This window comes from Heteronotia binoei, chromosome 3 (assembly GCF_032191835.1).
Source record: "Heteronotia binoei isolate CCM8104 ecotype False Entrance Well chromosome 3, APGP_CSIRO_Hbin_v1, whole genome shotgun sequence".
Classification (NCBI taxonomy): Eukaryota; Metazoa; Chordata; class Lepidosauria; order Squamata; family Gekkonidae; genus Heteronotia; species Heteronotia binoei.
This window is the reverse complement of record NC_083225.1, coordinates 154,822,320-154,843,094: the sequence shown is the minus strand read 5'-3', so window position 1 is coordinate 154,843,094 and position 20,775 is coordinate 154,822,320. Positions and strand designations below refer to the sequence as shown.

The 20,775-nt window shown below is 45.1% G+C and overlaps 1 protein-coding gene across 1 annotated transcript in view; it reads left to right on the top strand.

Moving 5' to 3' along the window:
* The window catches only part of IGSF11 (immunoglobulin superfamily member 11), a 240,471-nt gene extending 237,416 nt beyond the window's left edge, over window positions 1–3,055 (top strand). Inside the window, exon 7 of the mRNA XM_060234659.1 lies at window positions 1,562–3,055. Coding sequence (XP_060090642.1) covers window positions 1,562–2,003 — 442 coding nt within the window. The 3' untranslated portion in view covers window positions 2,004–3,055. The remainder of the gene's footprint in view (window positions 1–1,561) is intronic.
* Window positions 3,056–20,775: the final 17,720 nt, after the last annotated feature.

The following is a 20,775-nucleotide window of genomic DNA, read 5'->3' as shown; positions in this document are numbered from 1 at the left end:
AGCCCTTGAGGTGTGAGGATCCCAAGCCATGTAAGGCTTTCAAGGTTGAAACCATCAACTTGAATTAACTCCAGAAGCCAATTGGTAATCAATATAGTTTGGTTCCTGCAACCCGTAAGCACAAGGATTTGGGTTCTTTCCATGTTTCTTTCCCCACAGCAGCCTCTTACCATCTTGGGCTAGTTGATTCCTGGGGTCACAGGTCTCTCATGGATGCACTAAGAATCAGGTGGGAGGGGTGGGCTGAAAGTTGAAGGATTGAAGCCACCCTTTCCTTCCTCTGCTGATGGAAAAGGCAGGAAAGGCAGTGCAGCATAGTGGTTAACAGTGTCAGACTAGTATCTGGGAGATCCATATTTGAATCCCCACTCATGACATAAAAGCTTGTTGGATGACCTTGGGCCAGTCACATTTTCTCAGCCTGATATATCTCACAGGGTTGTGATGGCAGATAGGAGGAGAGAATGATGTAAGCCACTTTGGGTCTCCACTGGAGAGAAAGGTGAGGTATAAATGAATTAAATAAATGACTTTTGCCTCTTTCCCCTCCTGCTGCTGCAGTTTCTCCTTCAATCCATGTGGCTCTTAGTTTGTCATCATACAGGACTCAAGAACACAGGAGTCAACTTTCCCAGGATGGGAAGGGGATACTAGAGGGAAGGGAATATAGGAAAAATGCATGACATGGGACCCAACTCTATAACTGATGCAGAATATTTTACAGCCATAGAGGTCTCCAAGCACCTGATAGGAGCTGACCAGCATTTTCTTCATGAGGCGAAATTTCTGTATTGTTTTCTAGGGCAACCTCACATAGAACACATTGTAGTAATCAGGCCTGGAAATTACAGACCACGAGTCTCAGTGCTGAGACCAGAAAGAAACAAAGCTTCAACATTAAGGACAAATGGAAAATGGCACTCCCAGCAACAGCTCTGGGAGAATCTCTAGGCTCTTTACCTCATCAGATATGGTAGGGGTCTTCAACTTTTTTGAGCCAGCAGGCACTTTTGGAATTCTGACATAGCATGGTGGGTGTGGCCACAAAATGACAACCACAAAATGGCTACCACAGGAGGTGGAGCTAGTCACAAAATGGCTGCTGCATCTTCCTTTCAGTCAAACAGTGAGGATCCTTCTACTGTGGTGGAACCTGCTGTTAAAGCAATCTTTAAAAAAAAATCTGCACAGCAAATGGAATCTCCAGTGGCCAGTCAGAAGCTTTGCTAGGCAAAAACCCCATTTGACCCCACGCACTTTTTAAAAACACTTGGTCAGTGCCAGGAAAGGTATCAATAGGCACCATGGTACCCATGGACACCACATGGAGGACAGGCAAACTCCCCCATTCTGGAATATTACTGGCAGCATTGTGACCACTCAAGGCCTGGTAATGGTGGATGGGGCTATAATGACAATGCCTGTCTTCTCCATGATGTAGCTGAGACCAAGCATAGTGTAGTATTTAGAGTGTTGGGTGTGTCTGTGAACATACTGAGGATAAGAGTATTGAAAAAGGTGCACAACTGCCACCCTAATAATCTCCTTTGGCTTCCTTCAGGGAGGATGATCTGCCACCCAAATGCTCTTCATCCACAAAAGCATTTCATGGCGATGCTTCCTCATCAGAGAATGACACTCTCACCTCATCCAACACCTACAACAGCCGGTACTGGAATGACCCCAAAGCCAACCATGCCACAGACTCCTTCACTCGCCTCAACAATGATGCACGCCAGACCTTCTCCCGCTCTGGGAGCACCAACGCCCGCCCCATCTATGCCAATGGAGGCCACCCGACCCCACCTCCACCCAAGACATTGGTGGTGACAACCAACACCGCCCCCTCTCCTCAGGAGATGTCCAGGAGCAATGGCTCAGTGAGCCGGAAGCCAAGACCCCAGCACACACGCTCCTATGCCGTGAGTCAGGCAACGCTGGAGAGAATAGGGGCTGTGCCTGTCATGGTGCCCGCTCAGAGCCGAGCAGGCTCTTTGGTGTAGGCATGGCTCTAAGGAACATGAGAACCTGTTGCACTGAGTGGGGGGGGTGAAGACCTAATCCAAACGAGACTCTCCTCTTCCTGCCTGAAATGCATTGAAGGAGAAGATCAAACCACTCCTCGTGCTCTCTTGCACCCTCTATCAAGTATATCCTCTGGTCCTTTCCTTGCTACCCTACCCTTATGATCTCAGGGGGCTCCTCAGCTATAGCTGGATGTGCCAAGGCCAGGGGAAAAGGGGGCAACTCAACACATCGCAGGGGAATGATGCCATGCTTGCTTGCCAAGCTCTGCCTAATGGGAAGTCAGGAAGGTGGCCACAAGGACGGTGGGTGAGGTGAGACAGGGTTTGCAGAGTCTTCTGGTCAAAGGATGGGCCTTCAGAGGAGAGGACTCAACAGCTTTACCTTGGCATGTCTACTACTGGGCTCCAAACAGAAACTGAAAAGGGAGCAAGCAGTGAGCTTCTGGCCAAGAAGGACAAGGCAGAGAGATAATCACAAATCAGGCAAAGCAAGAAAAGGATTGGGGTTAGGGAGAAATGGCTGGAGAATTATGTTTGTGTCTTTATTTCTTCTTTTGGTCTCCCTCCCCTCTCTTTGCTTCCCCAACTGGATGTTCTCCCTGCACTAGTTTTTTGGATGCTTTCTTGCACCTTCGTCACCACCATGGAAACCGCTGTCACCCCAGCTTTGCCCCCCTGCCTTTGATGAGCTGCTTGGCACCAGAACATGCTGCTGCTGCTGTTGCTGAGAGGAGGAGTTTGAGGAATGATGCAGGATGGATAGCTGAAGCCTCCCTTGCTTAAATGGGCTGCTGTGTTTCCCCAGACATGTGGCTTCCCTTTCCCCGGAGCTGGGCTTTGACGCTTAGGCCTTTTGCATGGCAGGGTCTCCCTACAGGGCTGATGGGGCTGGCCAGGCATCTGAGGAATGTTCACACGGAGGTGTCACATTGAACCTTCCCTCTTTTGGGCTTCTTTTTAGTACTGGGAGGAGGGGGAAAGAGTGAGTAAGGAGCAGCCCAGGGATGGCTTCTGGCTGCATTGGCCCCCTAATCTCTCTCTCCCCCCCATATGCCATTTGCAGCCTGGCCAGCTCCAAGTGGCATCCCATCATAGCAGGCTGGCGCAAGGCCTGGTCACCCTCACTTCTCACCTGCCCATGCGGCTTGACAGGTTCTGACTCTTGCAATTTAACTAGCCTTAATCAAAATGGATTGTTTAGAAACCGATGAGGGTCTTTCATGCCCCAGAGGGGGATTCAGAGCCAGGGGGCCGTTTCCTAATACCTCGAGGAGGCAGAGCCAAGGGACACCTTCCGGAGTCCCGCCGTCCAGACCTGCCTCATTTGTAATGCTGACACACTGATCTCCTTAAAGGGAAAACACTCCCCTCAAAAGCACTGAAGAGGCTTTCCTTCTGCACTGACAACAGACATCTTTCCAATCTAACCCTGGCACTACGAACGAGGCGGCTTGTTCCACGGGCTCTTCTCCACCTTCCGCCATGCACTGGAAATGGGGTTCCTAAAGGTCAGCCACAAGCGCTCTTCCACTTCCACTCTGCCTCACCCTAACTTTTCTTTTCTTCCAAATGGGCAGGGAGGTCACTGAGGGAGAGCTGCCAGCGTGGGCCTTCCTTTAGTTGCCCTCCCCAGAGAGAGCCCCTGGGGTTGTGCTGTGTTTGAAGCTGAGCTGAGATTCTGTGCCTTCTTTGCTTTTGAAAAAAACAATTGATTCTCCCTTTGTCCACACGCACACACACACACACACAGAGTCCCTCCTTCCTCATGTAGGACACACACAACTTGCTCCATCGACTTCTGAGCACACCAGGCAGATAGATGGCTGCCGTCTTTATACATGTTTTCCAGGGAGCAACCTCTCTCCTCATGTGCTCACTGCTGGGTTCTCCGTTCAGTAGTTGGAAGTTGGGGGCCGGGGGGGGGCAAAAGTGGCTTTCAAAATCACAATATGAAAAAAGAGAAGAACAAAGTAACTCTTTCTCTCTCTGCTTTTATAACAACAGGAAATGTAAGGTGCTGCCTATAGTAGCCCTACACTCCAGTGCTTGGAAAGCTCTTTTGGGGTTCTACTGTTCATGAGATGGTTTCCTCCTCTTTCTTTGTTCTTTCTAATTGTCTAAACAAATTCAATAAAAAGACTTATTCGTATAAAAGGGGAATCAGCTTGTCTACCGTTTTGTTATGGTTTGCCATGTTTCTACCTGCTTTTTCAAATGGCGTTGGAATAACATATGTGAATCAGAGCTATGGTGGGGCCCGGGGGGGGGGGCAGGCCACTCCATTCAACCTCCCCTCCATTTGTATGGCCTCTCCATTGGAGGGCCTCCAAGTGGCTCCAGAGCAGCAGCAGCAGGAGGGGGCAGCAGGCCGTGGGGAGGGTATGGCACAGTGGCAACCCTAACATTAGGATCCTGTGAATTTAGGGGGATAAATTTGTGAGTTTCCTGCATTGTTCACGGGGTTGAACTAGATGATCTTGGAGATCCCTTCCAACTCTATGATTCTATGGTTAAGACCTCAGAGCTGGAAACAGCAGCAGCAATCAGGTGGGGATCCACCCTCTCCCAGGGCAGGCCTGGAGCCCCAACCTTCCCCTCCTCTACCCCCGAGGAACTCACTCCATGTGGCTCACTCCTGGCTACCTTCCCAGCAGATCAGTGCCTTCCTTAATGGACAGGTGGCCCTCCCCTCCCCTCCCCAACCCACACACACACCCAAACAGTCAGCAAGGCTTGGGTGAGCCCAGTGGGACCTTCACCGCTTTGCATTGGACATGAGCGGGGGGCTCAGGGGCTGGATCCCCAAGGAGGTGGGCTGGATCACCAAGGAAGCCCTCTATAGTGGTGGGGAGAAACCAGCACAGCGGCTTGGGCTGGCTCCAGGGCTTTTGTGCATGCTTGTGCGCATAAACGTGCCATCATCATCTAGCCCCCCCGGTGCCCCCTGCTGGTGCAGTGCCCGGATGTTTCCCCCAGCCTTGTCCTTGTGCAGGCTGACCCAGGCCACAGGCATGAATCCTGCCCCCTCCCCAGGCCTGGTGTTGCCTCTGGCTGCTGCTGTTTGAGCTGGAAGGGGCCAAAATGTCAGTACCCCCTCCTCCTGCTGAGCCCTGTGCTCTGCTCTGCCCAAGAGAAGCCCTGCCAGTCCCCAGACTCTCTTTCCAGTGTGCAGGTGGGACAGAAGGCAACTCCTAGAGATGCAAGAATACTATGGAAACCAATGACATGCTGGGTTTTTTTTAATGTTTGTGACATCATTTTGTTCCTGGTAGTCACCCCACCTAAAATTTTATCTGCTGCCCCCACCCCAGCTTAATTTTTCTGGCTACAGGCTTGGTCAAAGTAGATGGCCCACATATGGGAAGGTGGGGCATTTTCCTGGGTTCTGAGACTGGAAAGGATCCACTGCCCCCTGAAAATCATGCTGCACACTTTGCACAGAGCAGCACTCAGGAACTCGAGAGCCAGTGGGGTGTACTGACTAGACCAGGACTCTGGGCATCGAGTCTAAATTAGGGTTGCCAGACCCTTGCTGGTAGGGTGCTTTGCTGCCGCTGGCCAGCTGGCTACAAACCATAGAGTCTTGCCCAAAAATTAGAGTGTCACCCCTCCAAAGCTGGTGCCATTATGACATCACTTCTGGGTGACATCATCATGCCATGCACTCAAAGCACACATAAAACCCCAGACCTGGCAGGAGATGGCAACCCTAGTCTAAATCCTAACTCAGCCTTAGAGCTTGTTGGCTGGCTTTGGGCCTGTTGCTTGCTCTCAGGCTCACCTAACTCTCAGGGCTGATGTAAGAATAAAATGCAGAATCAAAGAACAAAACCTGCACTTCTTGGATGAAGGGTGAGGTAAAAATGGTCAGTGACATCATGAGAGCATCCTTGGTTTGCAGTCCATACCTTTTCCAGGATAAGAGAGGTGTTCTTGAGTCCCCCCCCCCTCATAGGTTCTAGAGCAGGGATGTCAAACACCTGGGGGATTCAGCCTGGGGGCTGAATCAGGCCCCCCAGAGGGCTCCTATCAGGCCTGTGAGCAATTCACTGTTGTCTGCTTCCTTCTCCCTTTCTTGTCTCCTTTTGCATCACTGCTTGCTTTTTCAGACTTGCTCAATCACACAGGAGCTACAGAGCAAAGCTCCTCGCTTGGGGAGGAAGTGGGGGAAGGAGAGCTAGCTTTGCCAGGTACTCTCAATTGCACAGCAGAGCTACTGAGCCAAGCCTCTCTTCCTTTGTTAGCTGAACCTCAGCAAGGCAGTGAGGTGGATTAGGCTGAGTGTATGTGTTTGTCTGTGTCCATTATAAACTTTATATCTCCCTGACCTGGCATTACATTTTATGACACACGTGGCCTGGCCTGATAAGGTCAAGATCCGGTCTTTATTGCAAATGAGTTCGACAGAGTTCATAATTCATATTTCTTAGTAGAGATGCTTCTGAAATTCCCTGCATTCACATTTCTCCTTGGATTTTATAGTTCCAGATTGTCTGCTCCTCCTTCTACAACCAAATTGCATTAGTAATTCTCTGTTCTGTTTGTCATTTCTAAAAGTCATACAAAGCTCTCTGCATCCAGTTTGCTGCAACTTTCAATCCTTTCCATTCATTTTGGCCTTTCCTTCACTATATTAGCATTGAACATGGGTGCATTCACAAACAGCAGACCAGCAGTCATGATATTCCTGTGTGTATGATTGCATCTTGATGCATCTTGTACGTTTTATTGAGGGGTATGTGCAGTTGTGGGTTTTGCTGAAGGCTGCAACGAAAAGAAAATCTTGATGTACTACTAGGATAATTTCTTTCAGATTTCTTTTGGTGAGGCAATCTATCAAAGCAAAGCAGCACAGCAGCAAAACACACAAATCTTGACCCGCTGCACATCAAAACCTTGATGCCATGGTCACGAGTAGCTGTTTTAGTGCAGCATTTATCAATGTGCACATCAACATCAATGATGTATTGGGGGGAGGAGGTGGCAAGTGAAGTGACAGGACTGTCAACCATGCCAAACTGAGCATGATCCTTCTGATCCCAGCATTAATTTCCCCAAACTTTCAACTTAATCGGGTATTTGGGAAGTGGAATAAGGGCAAGACTGAAGCCACAAGCCAATAAAAGAACAGAATAGGCAAAACCCTCTCCTCAGTATTTCTCAGGCGATTGGTGAGGGACAGACTATAGAGGCTGAATCACAGCATGTGCCTCCAGATCACTCTTGGTCTGCTCTATTACTCTGCATGCAGTAGTCAGTGGAATTCTATGAAGATTGATCTGCCAGGCTGAGGAATGATTGGCATTTGTGGTTAGACCATTTCCATGGTGCTGAGCTCTGCAGACATTTGTTGCTAAAGAGTTGTAAGTTACGGATTACCCCTCACGCCAATTAACAGCAGGGTGTAGACAGATGACCAGGGCATTTTTTTTCAGCAGGGATACACAGGGACACAGTTCTGGCTGGCTTGGCATCCGGGGTGTGGCCTAATATGCAAATGAGTTCCTGCTGGACTTTTTCTACAAAAAAAAGCTTTACAGATAACTAAAGTCATAACTGTTCTGGAAAGCTGTGAGGAAACACAGAATAATAACACTTTGCAAGCTAAACTCCCTGTGCTCTTTAACATCCCCCGGAAGGTAGTTTTGGGTGATGGTGTTACTGTTTGTTGCAGGCTATTCCAGCTCTGAATAATGTGTAGCCTAGGACAATAAAGCCAATGTAAATTCAAGTAATTTAACACTGCAGTTGTAAGCAAAGTTATACACTTTTCAGTCTACTGAAGTCCGTTAAAGAGATGAAAAGGATGTAACTCTGCTTAGGATGGGCCTGAGAAACTTCCAGTGCCAGCATCCAAACCCACTCAGTAGGGAAATACTTCTAGATGGCAATTTAGCCCCCTTTGTTAACCCACCAGTCAGAGCAAGGGACTAAATCTCCAGCCCTCCTGGGTCTAGATCAAGATATCAGCCTTGAAAGAAGTTGAGTTCCAAAAACTATTGCTCAGATAGTTGTAGTCAGCAAGGGCCAAAGTACTGGATTCAGATTGAAGTCCAATATAACTAAATAAGGTTTATAACTAGTTATAATAAATAACTAGTTAATAAATTAGTTATAACAAAATATAACTAATAAGGTTTATTTAATGTCTGTGCAGAGATACACAATCAATGAGCAGCAAGGATTAAAAAAAGAGCAAAATATTTAAACTTAGCACTTTTACAAACATTGGTTCTCTAAGTCCAGATGCTCCCTGAACAAACAGAGTTTCAAAATCCAAAATCCAAGGCAGGTGTTCCATCCAGCAAGGCCCACCTGGCCTAGAATCAAGAGATGACCAAAGACAGATGTATTCCAGACAAAGGGTGCAAACCAGAATGAAAGATCTTCCATTATGCCAAACGACCTGTGTTGGTCTGATTCTAGTTAACCAACCAAATGTATTGCTAAGCAGGTGACCTTAGCCAATCAAATATTTTGCTAACAAGGACCCTAACCAATCAATTGTATTGCCAGCATGAGACCATATACTCTGCAGCTGTACAGGGATAAATTAAGCAAGGCACCTTCTCACACCCATGGGTCCTTATGCTAATGAGATGGAATTCCTCCTTGGGTTCTTGCCCTTGACACCCCTCGGCCCAGTGATTTCACCAACACTGGTGTCAACTCCCTTATTTCTTTATCTTCCTCTCTGAAATTGCAATCAGCATGACATTGAAGTCTTGCAGGGAGAAGCTGGTGCGGTTTTTGTAGGCGCCAAGCCTGAACCAGTGTTTCTGAAAAGACCAAGGACTGCTACGCAAATCAGTCTCTTATTGACACACTGTACACATAAATACCATGGCCTCTATCCTGACACTCTGCTAAGAAAAGTTTGAGGCTTTCTTCCAGCCTAAGGTAGGCTATCCCTCCATACACACTGTATAAAAATGCATAGGTCTAGGTAGAAGAAACAACTGAATCCTCATTACCAGCAATGAAAGTGTGTGGATCAAAGGCTGTTCGGAACAACAGAAAGAAACCAAGCAAAAGAAAAGAGGGTATGCTCATCAATCCCTCATTCCATCTCTTGGACACATCTCATAGCAGTGGACGATTGCATAAGGTGGCATCCCATAGCAGTGGAGGATTCCATTGGGTTTTGCATAAAGACCCCTGTGGCCAAATTGTCTGACTATTGGGACAACTCTAGATTGCAAGTTCATTACCAATTCCCAGGCAGCGTGCTTCATCACAGTAGGGGGAGAACCTGAGAGAGCAGTTCCAGCTTCTTGGCCACTGGCTGTATTTGTTCTGCCTCAGGCAGGAGGAAGGAAGTGAAAATGACTGAGTTAATGCTGATGTGTGGATCAGAAACAGAAAATGCCAGCCTTCCTCCAAGCACTGTATGCATGTCTGCTTCTGATGGCCAACAACAGGTACAGGAGGGAAACCTTGTAAGAAGGAAATAGTGGGGCTGTTTCCCTGATGCAAGTACAGCCAGTGACCCCCCTCAAGACCTCATGAGATGCATCAGAATTTCTGAGTGGACAGAGCCAGGAGAGCTACTATTCCAAGGGGAAAAAAATGACAAGTGTACAGCATATGGGGGAGGGACAGTGACATGGCATCACCTATTCTCCTCTGATCTTAGAAGCTTAGCAGAGCTAGTATTTGGACAGGGGACCACCAAGGAAGTCCATGCAGAGAAAGACACTGGAAAATCACTTCTGTTTCTCACTTACCCAGGGCTGGCCCTAGGGTGCACAGCACCCCAGGCAGACTCACCACCCGCTGTCTTCTTCCACAGCGTCGCCTTGCAGATCTGTGCTCCACCAGCAGTGGAGTGGGTGGAGGAGGAGGCAGGCAGGCAACCAATGGAGGAAGGGAAGGTGTGGATGGAGGAAGAGGCAGGTGAGCAAGCTATAGAGAAAGAGGTGGGCAGGCAAGTGAAGAGGAGGGGAAGGGGCAGGTGGAGGAAGAGACAGGCAGGCAAGTGACAGGGAGGAGGTGGGCAGGCAACCAACAGAGGAAAGAAAGGGGCGGGCAGAGGAAGAGGCAGGTGGGCAAGCAACGAGGAAGAGGTGTGTGGACAAGCAATGGAGGCGGGGAAGGCAGATGGGTGGATGGACAGAGGAAGGGGCAGGCAGAGGGAGGAGAAGAAGAAGGCATGTGGGTGACAGAGGAGGCAAACCAGGGATTTGTCTAGGGCATGGGGAGGCAGGGAGGGCCTAATTCTGTGCCCCCACCCTGCCAGCATCCTAGGCAAATGCCTAATTTGCTTAGTGAGCAGGCCAGTCCTGCACTTACCTTGAAAGCTCCTTTTTGGGGTCACCAGAAGTTGATTGTGACTTGATGGCACACATATGGATGTACTGTGTGCAGGGAGCCCAGATCTTAGCCCCATCTTTATCCAGTTTAGGGGGAAAGAGGTTACATTTTGTTCTACAGCCATGATCTGAGCACAATAAGGGGAACTGTGACTTGCAGGCCCTGATTCCCAGCTCCTGGAAATCTCATTCAGCAACCTCTCTGATTTGGGAGGCCTTCTTTGTCAGGCATTAGTTAATCATTTTTAAACACATCCTCAGTATAAACTTATAATACGTTTACGTAGGGTCTTGAAACTTAGGCCGTTTTCCCACAGAGCTTACCGCGGAGCGACGTCCCTCTTCACCGTGCAGCATCTGCGCAGATTTCCCACCAACTGCTCCACATAACCAGGAAGAGCTGCGGCTTTTGCATCGCTAACGTAAACTGGGTTTTAGCAGTTTACATCTGCGACGCAAAAGGTCCGGCACTCCCTAGTTCTGCGGAGCAGTTGGTGGGAAATCCGCGCAGACGCTGTGCGGTGAAGAGGGATGTCGCTCCACGGTAAGCTCTGTGGGAAAACGGCCTTAGTTTTTTTTTTAAAGAGTGCTGAGATTCTTAGGAAGCAACCATCATTATATATTATAGTCCTTATTTGCACAGAATGCATGCAATTCTGATGCTTAACTGCAATACAATATTTGCTAACTATGCTGTCATAGAGTTGAGGGCTCTGGTGGTATCTGTAGGTTTTTGACATCATTATATTTGAGAGATCTTTCTTTCTTTCTTTCTTTCTTTCTTTCTTTCTTTCTTTCTTTCTTTCTTTCTTTCTTTCTTTCTTTCTTTCTTTCTTTCTTTCTTTCTTTCTTTCTTTCTTTCTTTCTTTCTTTCTTTCTTTCTTGAATTGTGGTTTGGAAACCTGAACTTGAGCTTACATGTTGCCACTCCCCACCCCAAGCCCAAAGGATGACTTTCATACCTGTAAAAACTCATGTTGAATTCTAATCAGGATTCAGGGTGAGTGAATTCCCCATGGCTTAAAGTGTATTTGAGTTACCAATTCCAGACTACATTGTTGAATTCACATTGGGCATGGGGCTTATCCATGTTTATTTATTTACTAAAGAAATGTATTACCCTGCCTTTCTCCCTGGTAGGAACCCAACACATCTTATAGAAGTGCCCAATTTAAATGGACAACAATTTAAAGCAAACAAAATTCAATCATTAAAGAGAACAAAAATCACAACACAGCCTCTGTGACAGATTCTGGCTTGTTCAATGGCCATAGGCTAAGAGCCAAGGACCGAGAGGCACTGAAAGGTTCACACACACACCTCTGTCCAAGTAAGTGGGAGCCAGAAACACAGCTGAGAGGTTGTACAGCTAGTCAGATGTCCCTCAACAATTCCTCTCCTTTTATTCTAAAATTGGCTTTGCACCATTCTTGTGAGTGTGCATTCTTGCAGCACCACTTGGGAGCTGTAGCTGTGGGAAGCGCTTGGATCTCCTTGTAGAAGAGGAGGAGGAGGAGGAGGCAGTAGTAGTGCCAGCCACATTTGGAATTAACATTTACAAGAAGTTCAAGTCAATTTCCTCACCAGGGCAGTCTAACCCAGACCAACCGAGAGATTAACAGTGCTGTTTTAAGCAGAGGTATGCCCTTCTAAGCCCATTGACATCAGTGGACATAGAAGGACGTATTCTGCTTAGGATGGCACTACCTATCAGTCAGCTTCTGAGCACATGTCACCAGCAGCTGCTTGTCTTGGCTGTATAGTCCAATGAATGCAAATTGTGCAGGTGCAAAAGCAGTGCATAAGGCTGCAATACATCTCCTTTTTAATTGCAGATGGAGAGCAATTTGAGGGCAAGGAGGATCAACTTGTATAAGTATTTCAAGCAGAAGGGGGGGGGGAATCACATCACATGTCCAGTTTTTTAAAAGCTTCCCGGCACCACTAGTCAGGAGGATAACTTTCTTTCCCATAGTCAGCTTGAACTGGGTGGAGGGAGTGGCTAGTTGATTTAATCTATACTTGCTGGATGGGGGTGGGTGGGATACAAATAGCATCAAGGAGAAGAGATTAGATGTGGTTCATTCAGAGGACTCGTGGAGGATTCTTCTAGCACTCTGGGCTGTTAGGGTAATCGTGGATTTGGACTTGTGCTTAACTAATAGATGGCCAGAGCTATATCACAGGGTTGTGGGCAAAGAACTAATCGTTCAATAAGTTCTTTACTTGCAGTCACTGAATCTGGATGTGTCTGCTTGCACTGTCTTCTGGCATAATTAGATTTTCTTGTAGTTGCCTGCCCCACTCCCAATCTGCTGTCATTTTTCAATTTTTAAAAGAACACATGGTAAAATGGAACAAAAACTCAGCTTGAGAAGCTGGAGTTGCGTGCTCTAGTTTTCTCCTCTTATTGCTGTTTCCTATCCCTTTTGGGGGCCCTTACACCCAGGGTTTTCCACACCCTGCATCAACATGAAATCAGAATTCTGTGCCGAGGCTTTGAGCATCAGGTACAATGCATGAATCAGCAATACTTACACCATGTTTGAGTGGTCCCCACTTTGCACTTTGTCCTTGTGATGGTAATACAGGGAGGCATGTGTTGGTCACTTAAGGAAGCACGGGAGTTCCTTGTATGTGTGGCATGCTGCCTTGAAGTAGGGAGAACAGTGCCCACTCCTCTGTCACCTTGCACTGATTCCTTTGTTGGTAAATGAATAACCAGCACTTTGTTCTCCTATTTGCAGAAAAATAAACTGGTGCTTGTTTGTCCTTCTCTTCCTTTGGTTCTCTATTCAAGAAATTTTGAGAACTATCTTGAAAACCAAAGTGGCATAGTGGTCAGAGAGTGCCAGGCAAGGATCTGGAAGACCATGGTTCAATTCCCTGTTCACACAGTCAGAAGCTTGCTGGATGTGCCAGGCACACATTCTCAGCCCAACATACCTTTACAGGGGATTCCCACCCTCCCCTCCCCATCCCCAAGTTTCACACAAACACAACAACAGCAGCAGCAACAAAAAAGAACTCAAACCCAGTTTGGGAAAAACTTGGATTGAGGCTTCATGAACTGCAGGAGGACAGCATTTCATTCTTAAAGGGTATGAAACCCTAAGAAAACTGAAATTCATGAAAAAATAAGATATGTTATTTCAAGGTGTATGAAATCTTAAAACCTTAACCTTAAAAAAAAAATCTAACAAAGGGAGTTCTGACTCTCAAAAGCTCCTCCCCTCAAAATCTTGTTGGTCTCTTAAGTGCTCTTGGACTCAACTCTAGCTTTTAAAAATCTGTTTGCCCAGAAGTCAGAGTGAGTTCAAGTGCCCGTTTGGAAAGGAACTTTTGGAAGTTCTGCATGCTTTCCCAGCATTCACTGCTTCCTCAGTTATTCAATGTAACCTGAATATTGTCACACATTTTTGTTATTGTTGCTGGAGTCACATGCCACACTGCATCATGAGTTGTGTAGGTTTTAAAGCCGAAATCATTGTCATGCCTGAGAATTTCACCCAATCTCCCAGAATTCCAATGTTCAACAGAAAATCTCCTCCACTAAATTTAATATTCAGGAAAAATTTGGGCAAGTGGCTTTCCCTGGTAACATGGGGGTTACATGTTATAGCCCTTGAGTTCAGTTCTTAGAGCTGGCTATTCAAACACTGGTTAGTACACATTTGGCATTAATTTACAACTGTGCATGGCTTGAATTCAGCAGGAGCTCACAGGAGCACAGCTCCTGAACCTCCAGTCAGGATCTGCATGCAGTGGGGAGTTCTGTCCCTGCTGCACACAGATCCCAGGGCATATGCAAATGAATATGGTACTGAGCTCCTGCACCTTTTCCCCTACAAAATGATCCCTGCAACTGTGTAATCCTAAAACACTTTCCTGGGAGTAAGCCCCATTAGAATAGACCTCTTCCAAACTTGCTTAGGATTGTTCTTTAAATAAATTTGCAATCTGTCCAAAGCTGAGATGAATTTTTGGTCTAAAGGGAGGCTTAAAAAAGAAGATAAAAAACTTTGTGCCAGGCAGCACTCCACTGCTGGGAACAGTTCAGGTGAGTGTGTCTGTGAGCGCATTGCCAGGAGTATCAGATGCTGCTGGAAACTCAATCTGCAGCAAAGTGGTGTTTGTTAGTACTACTAATCTATAACTTGCAAGCAGACCCCATTTGTTTTGTCCTAGTTACCTGTTGCAAATCCATAGCCTTGATCAATGTTCCTCTTCTTCTGTGCAAATTGCCCATATCCAGGTATGTTGTTTGTGGGAGAAAGGCAGTTTTTTGATTAATAGGGAGGTCTGCATGCTCAGTCCCATTAGATGCGCATGGTGACACCAGGCAGAGGCTCTTTCATCTTTTCTGGATTTGGGTCAGGAGTTCATTTTATTCAATAGCTCTAGCCTGACATCTACTGGAAACAAGAGGACTTGCATCAGCTGCAGAGTCATGCCTGTGACAGCCCGCTCAGGGTTAACTCCCCCATCCCACCCCTTCCCCACCCCGCACACACAGAGACACACCACTGCAATATTGGCTTGTGGATTGTGAACCATACCTTCGATGGACCATCTGCTAATAAGAAGCAGGAAGTATGGCAAAAAGGAAGTGTTGCAGAATTCTAATGTTTAGCATGGCATGGCAACCTCTGTGAAAAATAATAAATCCTTGCAATTCTTTTAATCAGCTACAAGTCTGTAGGATGTGCATAGTACAATTTTTCTTTAAAAGTCTGGGGTTCATAGAAACGTAAGAATTTTTTTTAACGTATATATATTTAAAATTTGCTGCCTTTTATTTAAATGGAAAACACATTGGTGCATGTAACTGGGATGAGATTTCATGAGGAATGTGCTTCCCATCTCCCAGAGACTCCCTGCCCCATTTCAGACAGGTGTGAGAAAGTGATCCTTGTTTTGTAGGCAATTAACACTGTCATTGGCATAGCAGACGCTGGGAGATGCACCAGGCTGGGTGTGCAAGTGAAGTTTCCCTCCTGCTGCTAAGGTTGCTCCTGCCGCCTTCTCCCCGACAAGGAGATCCTCAAGCAGGGAATTGTGTGCCTGTGTTAAAGACAAAAATGGAACATGTAGGTGAGATGAGCTCAGCCTCGCTTCCTCTGCCTTGCCTCACTGCACCTGTTTGATCACTACACTTTTCTCGCCATCAGGCATGCTGAGAATTTCAAAACAAACACAATTGCCATATGAACTTACCTTTCTTAAACTTCTTCACTTACAAATGAGGTGAACTCCTGATTGGATTGCCTGAATGTTTTTGTTGTTGATGATGATGACATTCATTTTCAGCAGTGTGACACAGGGCCAAGTCCGATCTTGGCAGCATCAAGCAAATCAATTGCAGCTTGGGGCTGCTTTTGGGCTTGCACAGTCTGTGGGCAAAATCTTCTCTGTTACTAGAAACAAAGAGGGGGAAACACCCAAATATTGGAATCAAAAAGGTTAGTACAAACCAAATGTAGGGCCCTTTGTTAAAAACCGTATATATACTTTCAGTGTTACAAAAATTACTTGTATTTATTTTTAAAGGCTTGAAAGCATTTAAGGGCCCAACTATTCATATCGTTACTCCACCATGAAACTTACCAGGTGCCCCTGGAGCAATCACACTCTGTCAGCCTGATCTACCTCGGAGGGCTATTATGAGAATAAACCAAGCAACAGAGAACAAAGTGTGTCCTCTTGAGTTCCTTGGGAGTGCAGGAGCTTAAAAATGTGATTGAACGCCTGGGAGAAAAACATTTGAAAAGTGATAGAACAGTGAACTTGTAGTCCGCATGGCCCTTAAGCCCCTGAAGTGTTGTCCAAAGACACAAATGCATTTCCCATGTATACATCCTGGGAAAACATAATGTTAAAATTCTCTTTTTAAAGTATGGAGGCAGAAGCCTGGCAGTATAGTGTCAAAACTGCCCAGGAATTATCAATAAATTTTAGAATACATTTCAGTGCCCTGTGAAAACCTTCTTCCCAGAAAATATTATTAGAGACAGTCTTGCAGCCCTGTCATCCAATACCTTCTATAGTCACATGAGCTTCAGGAAAGGACTAACCACAAATTCATAATGGGAGCCTGCCTAAACTTTAGTTGAATTGGCTATCTGCAAACTTGGTCAAAAACACTGGGAATAGCACATGTCCCTTCCCAAAACCCTTAAGCTTGTCTGAGCTGTACCTTATGGGCTACTCCAAGAAGCCTCAGAAATCATCTTCTAATGTCCAGGATTTGGATGCAAAACACAGTTTTGAGGGAGACCTCAAAATACATAAGGTCAGGTGTTGCTCTGATAATAAAGGAACAAACCCCAAGCTAAATATTTTGGTCACTCTATTAAAGATTCAAACACCATCAGAAAACTGGAATTTACAGTACATGTTTTGTATGTATACAGAACTAAAATTCCCAAGACTCTTGTGTGAAGCAAATAAAAGAAAAAAAATGCTCCTTGAATCTGGAGATATATTCATGGAACTGCTAGTGAGAGATTCCAAATCTCAGTGCTTTAACTCTGGTCTCCCACTTCACGCAACAATGGATTGCTATAATAACAGGAGACATTCAGCACCATGGAAAGCTCCTTGACACAACATCAAAAGGTATTGTACAGTTTTCCAGAAATAGATTGACTAAGTGTGGAATCGCTGGCCAAAATCTAGAGTTCCAATTGAATTTGGGGAATGAGGGATCTTCACTGCATAATTTGTACAGATAATTTAATTTACGTGACAGTCTCTTTTTAAAAGACAATTTTTGTTTCAAGAAGAAAATTCTACAATACAATAAATTGTTAAATAACTTTTTTTTCATTTTTCACCCTCAACTATTTTTTATAAACAGCTACTACAATATTACAAATACAAAATGTAAAGCTTATTTTTAAGTGTAAATCTAATTGATATAACAAGCATTTCATTAGCACTCAGCCTTGACTATCTGTTCACTTCCACTATCCTATTTAATGTAAAAGCAAAGCACATTTTATAAATCTAATGTCATATTTTATTCTTTTCTCCAGAACTCAAAAAAAGATTTCCAGTCATCAGAAAAATAAGCATTTTAATATGACTCTTAGTTGAAAAGTTCTGACAATTTCAATAGTTCCAAATATCCCATACTTCTTGAATCCAAGATTTGATTGTAAGATTTCACAGTTTTCTTTTCTTTTCTTTTCTGCTAATAGCAATTTTGCAGCTGTAATCATGTCAAGAATCACCTTATGCAGACTTTTGGACTACATGCGTTAACTAGTCCCAGTAATACTACCTGACAGTCTGTTTTGTCTTGTTCCTGTGAATACCACCACTTAGATCAAGGTACTCTTGGAAGTAAGTTGCTGTGAAGTGGAAAGCTGCGTACAGATAATCTCAAGGAATCTCAGATTCCGAATGATAATAAAATGAAGACTGACAGAAAGCAATGGGTTAAGGAATGGAAGGCCAGAACTGTATCTCTGTAATCCAGCTGCTCTGCTGTTTCTGCTCCAGCGTCTAAACCTTCCATTGCCTTCCTGTCAGAGTGAAACTACTGCTGCAATCATACAGAATAATGAATTAATCAGATAAATCAGTATGGAATAAATTCCCACCCTCTTGATAAGAATATGCATTCAACACTCAGAGACATAAACTTTAAAGGTGGGTGAAGATTAGTTAAACTATAACTCTTTCAAGTAATATTTTTGTCCCTATAATCAGAGTGGTTAAAACATGATCTAAATCTATCAGTCATTTTAAACAGAAACTTTGTTTTTAAATCCCATAATCTGGAATATGATGTAATAACAAGTGAGAACATGAAAGGATTTGCAGGGGCCTCTCATTTTCCCCAGTTCCTCTTTCCCTTCTCTGAAAGCCCTCATAGATTCTCTGTATTTTTTGCCTCCTTCTCTCCTTCCCATCCACCAGTCAATTTACCTTTATCTGCCACCCTGTCTTCAGTTTTCCCTCATTTCCTACACCTGGCAGACTCTATCCAGGTAACATAATTGCATGATGCCAGCCACCAGCCTGAGTGCAGTTGCATCATAGGAAACCTGCAAGGGTTTACGGGGAAGCAACCTCATTTCCCCCTGTATCCACTTCACACTATTTCCTTCCTCCTAGCAGCCCCCATAGCTTCACTCTTCTCTGCTTCCTCCTCTCATTCCCACCATCACTTTAAACTCAGCTATATTATTATTTATTTGCACTCACCTAACTTTGATTTCCCTCCAATCTTCAGCTATATTATTATTTATTTTACTTCATTTATATCCCACCTGTCTCCTTAATGGGATCCAAAAGCCTCTTACATCATTATCACCTCTATTTTGTCCCCGATGGGGACAAAAAAAAAAGTGTGGAATGGGAGTTAATGACACTTGACCTGCTTCCCCAAAGGAGAGAAAGACAGAGAAACCAAGCCTGTTGTGGTTGCCTAGCTATAGCTAGTGATACATCCTGATGCAATGGGACTCTCCCTCACAGGAACCTCCATTTTGGATCTCTGTAACTTGCACTTCTTAGCATGGGCCTAGCAATGAAAAATGGAATCTGGATCAAACTCATATAAAAATGACAGTGAGTCATGCTGAGGACATGCAAGAAATATCAAAGAACTCCATTAATCACTTGAAAGCCATATCTGGTGGAAGTCAACTGAACAGCCTTTTCTCCAAGGACCTGAGGGGTTCCCTCCCTGATAATTTGGCCTTAATATTGACCCAAATAATCAAAGCAATGGGCCTTATCCTAAGTGTTGGACAGGAAGATTTCCCCCTCAACTTTTATCATGTAAAATAACCATCTACTTGCCTATCTAAGCCCTTAGTCTCCCTACATAAATACTTCTCCTTGATACGTTTAAAGAAAACTCCATTCCACAATGTACACAAAAGAACCCTTTTCAAAATAGCTCATCTCCCAAGAGACGGGCTTTTCACCACTTCCATTTCCAGTGCCAACACTTTTTCTCCTTTTCAGCCTTGGCAGAAATGTATAAAAAGTCATCCCTCAGTCCATCCAATTTTTAGCAGGTCTTGAATCCCAGTCTGTTATCCCAACTATATGGCTGGCTTCACTACTTTCCCATCCCATTCTGCTGTGCTTCTCCAGAGCTGTCTTTAGGAAGCTGGCTTGTATGTCTTTGATTGTCCCCTTTTATCCCACCTCCCTTAGTATCTGGTAGTTGTTAGGGAAAGAGTTTAACTGTGCTTGTATTCCACATATGCATTTATTTCCTTTCTGTAGCACCCTCTATTTTTATTTATCTGATTTAATTTGGTTCTCTTTCTGTTGATTCAGTTTTTTTCTTCTTTAAAAAGCTTATCCCCCCTAATTTGTTCTGAGTTTTGGTCTGTCTCTTGACCCCCATATACACAGGTTATGGTCTCAGTGATTAATACCCCACAACACATGCTTTCTCTTTGCTTGCAGACAGGACACTTTACTGGCTACAGGGGTGCAGGGATAAGGGTGATTTGGGTAACAATCCACTTCTTACATATGAATGTATGAAGCTGCCTTATACTGAATCAGATCCTTGGTCCATCAAGTCAGTACTGTCTATTCAGACTGGCAGCGGCTCTCCAGGGTCTCAAGCTGAGGTTTTTCATGCCTATCTGTCTGGACCCTTTTACGTTGGAGATGCTGGGATTGAACCTGGGGCCTTCTGCTTACCAAGCAGATGCTCTACCATTGAGCCACCATTCCTCTCCCAAAAAAGCTACAGGCACTCTTTTTAAAAAAAATCATTTTGGGTTTTTCAAAAACCATCCAAATTATTTTGTTCAGATTTTTTTGCAAACCTGGAGTATTTTTCAGGTTTGTACAAGGGTCTGTTTTGAATGTATATATATATTGTGTGTGTGCATTTGTGCATATTGCTTCCAATTTCCTTGGGAAACCAACACATCTTCTCTCATTTTCTCCTGAATTTTCCTATAGGTGAGAGCCATGGCTTTCACTCCAACAGCCACCATCAGGCATGTTGTTCAACTGCTGCTTTGTCACAGCTCAGAGATGGTACAACAGCAAGCTACCCCCATAGCACTGATTGGAACTGATGAATTGCTGTGGTGCTCCTGGCTGAATCGGAGAGGAGTCAGACCAGCTCCCTGGCAATACTATCCACCTCTTCAAGTATGCCCACTGCACAAATGGAAAACTGTTGCCTTTTATTTTCATCTTCCATTGGGTCCAAACTCACCTTTGGATGAAGACAAAATATCTCTGATGGGCCTCAGCTTGTCATTTTAATAGACTACTCTTGCAGGTAATAAACTACACTTTAAACTTTGGTGATGGCAGTTTTCTGCCATGGTCACTGCACACGCCCTTTATCTTAGTTCTCTGATTCCTTGTTGCAGACTTGATACTGCCTGGGCAGAAGAGTAAGGCTCACTTCATGTCAGTTGATGATAAACGACCTCTGGCCC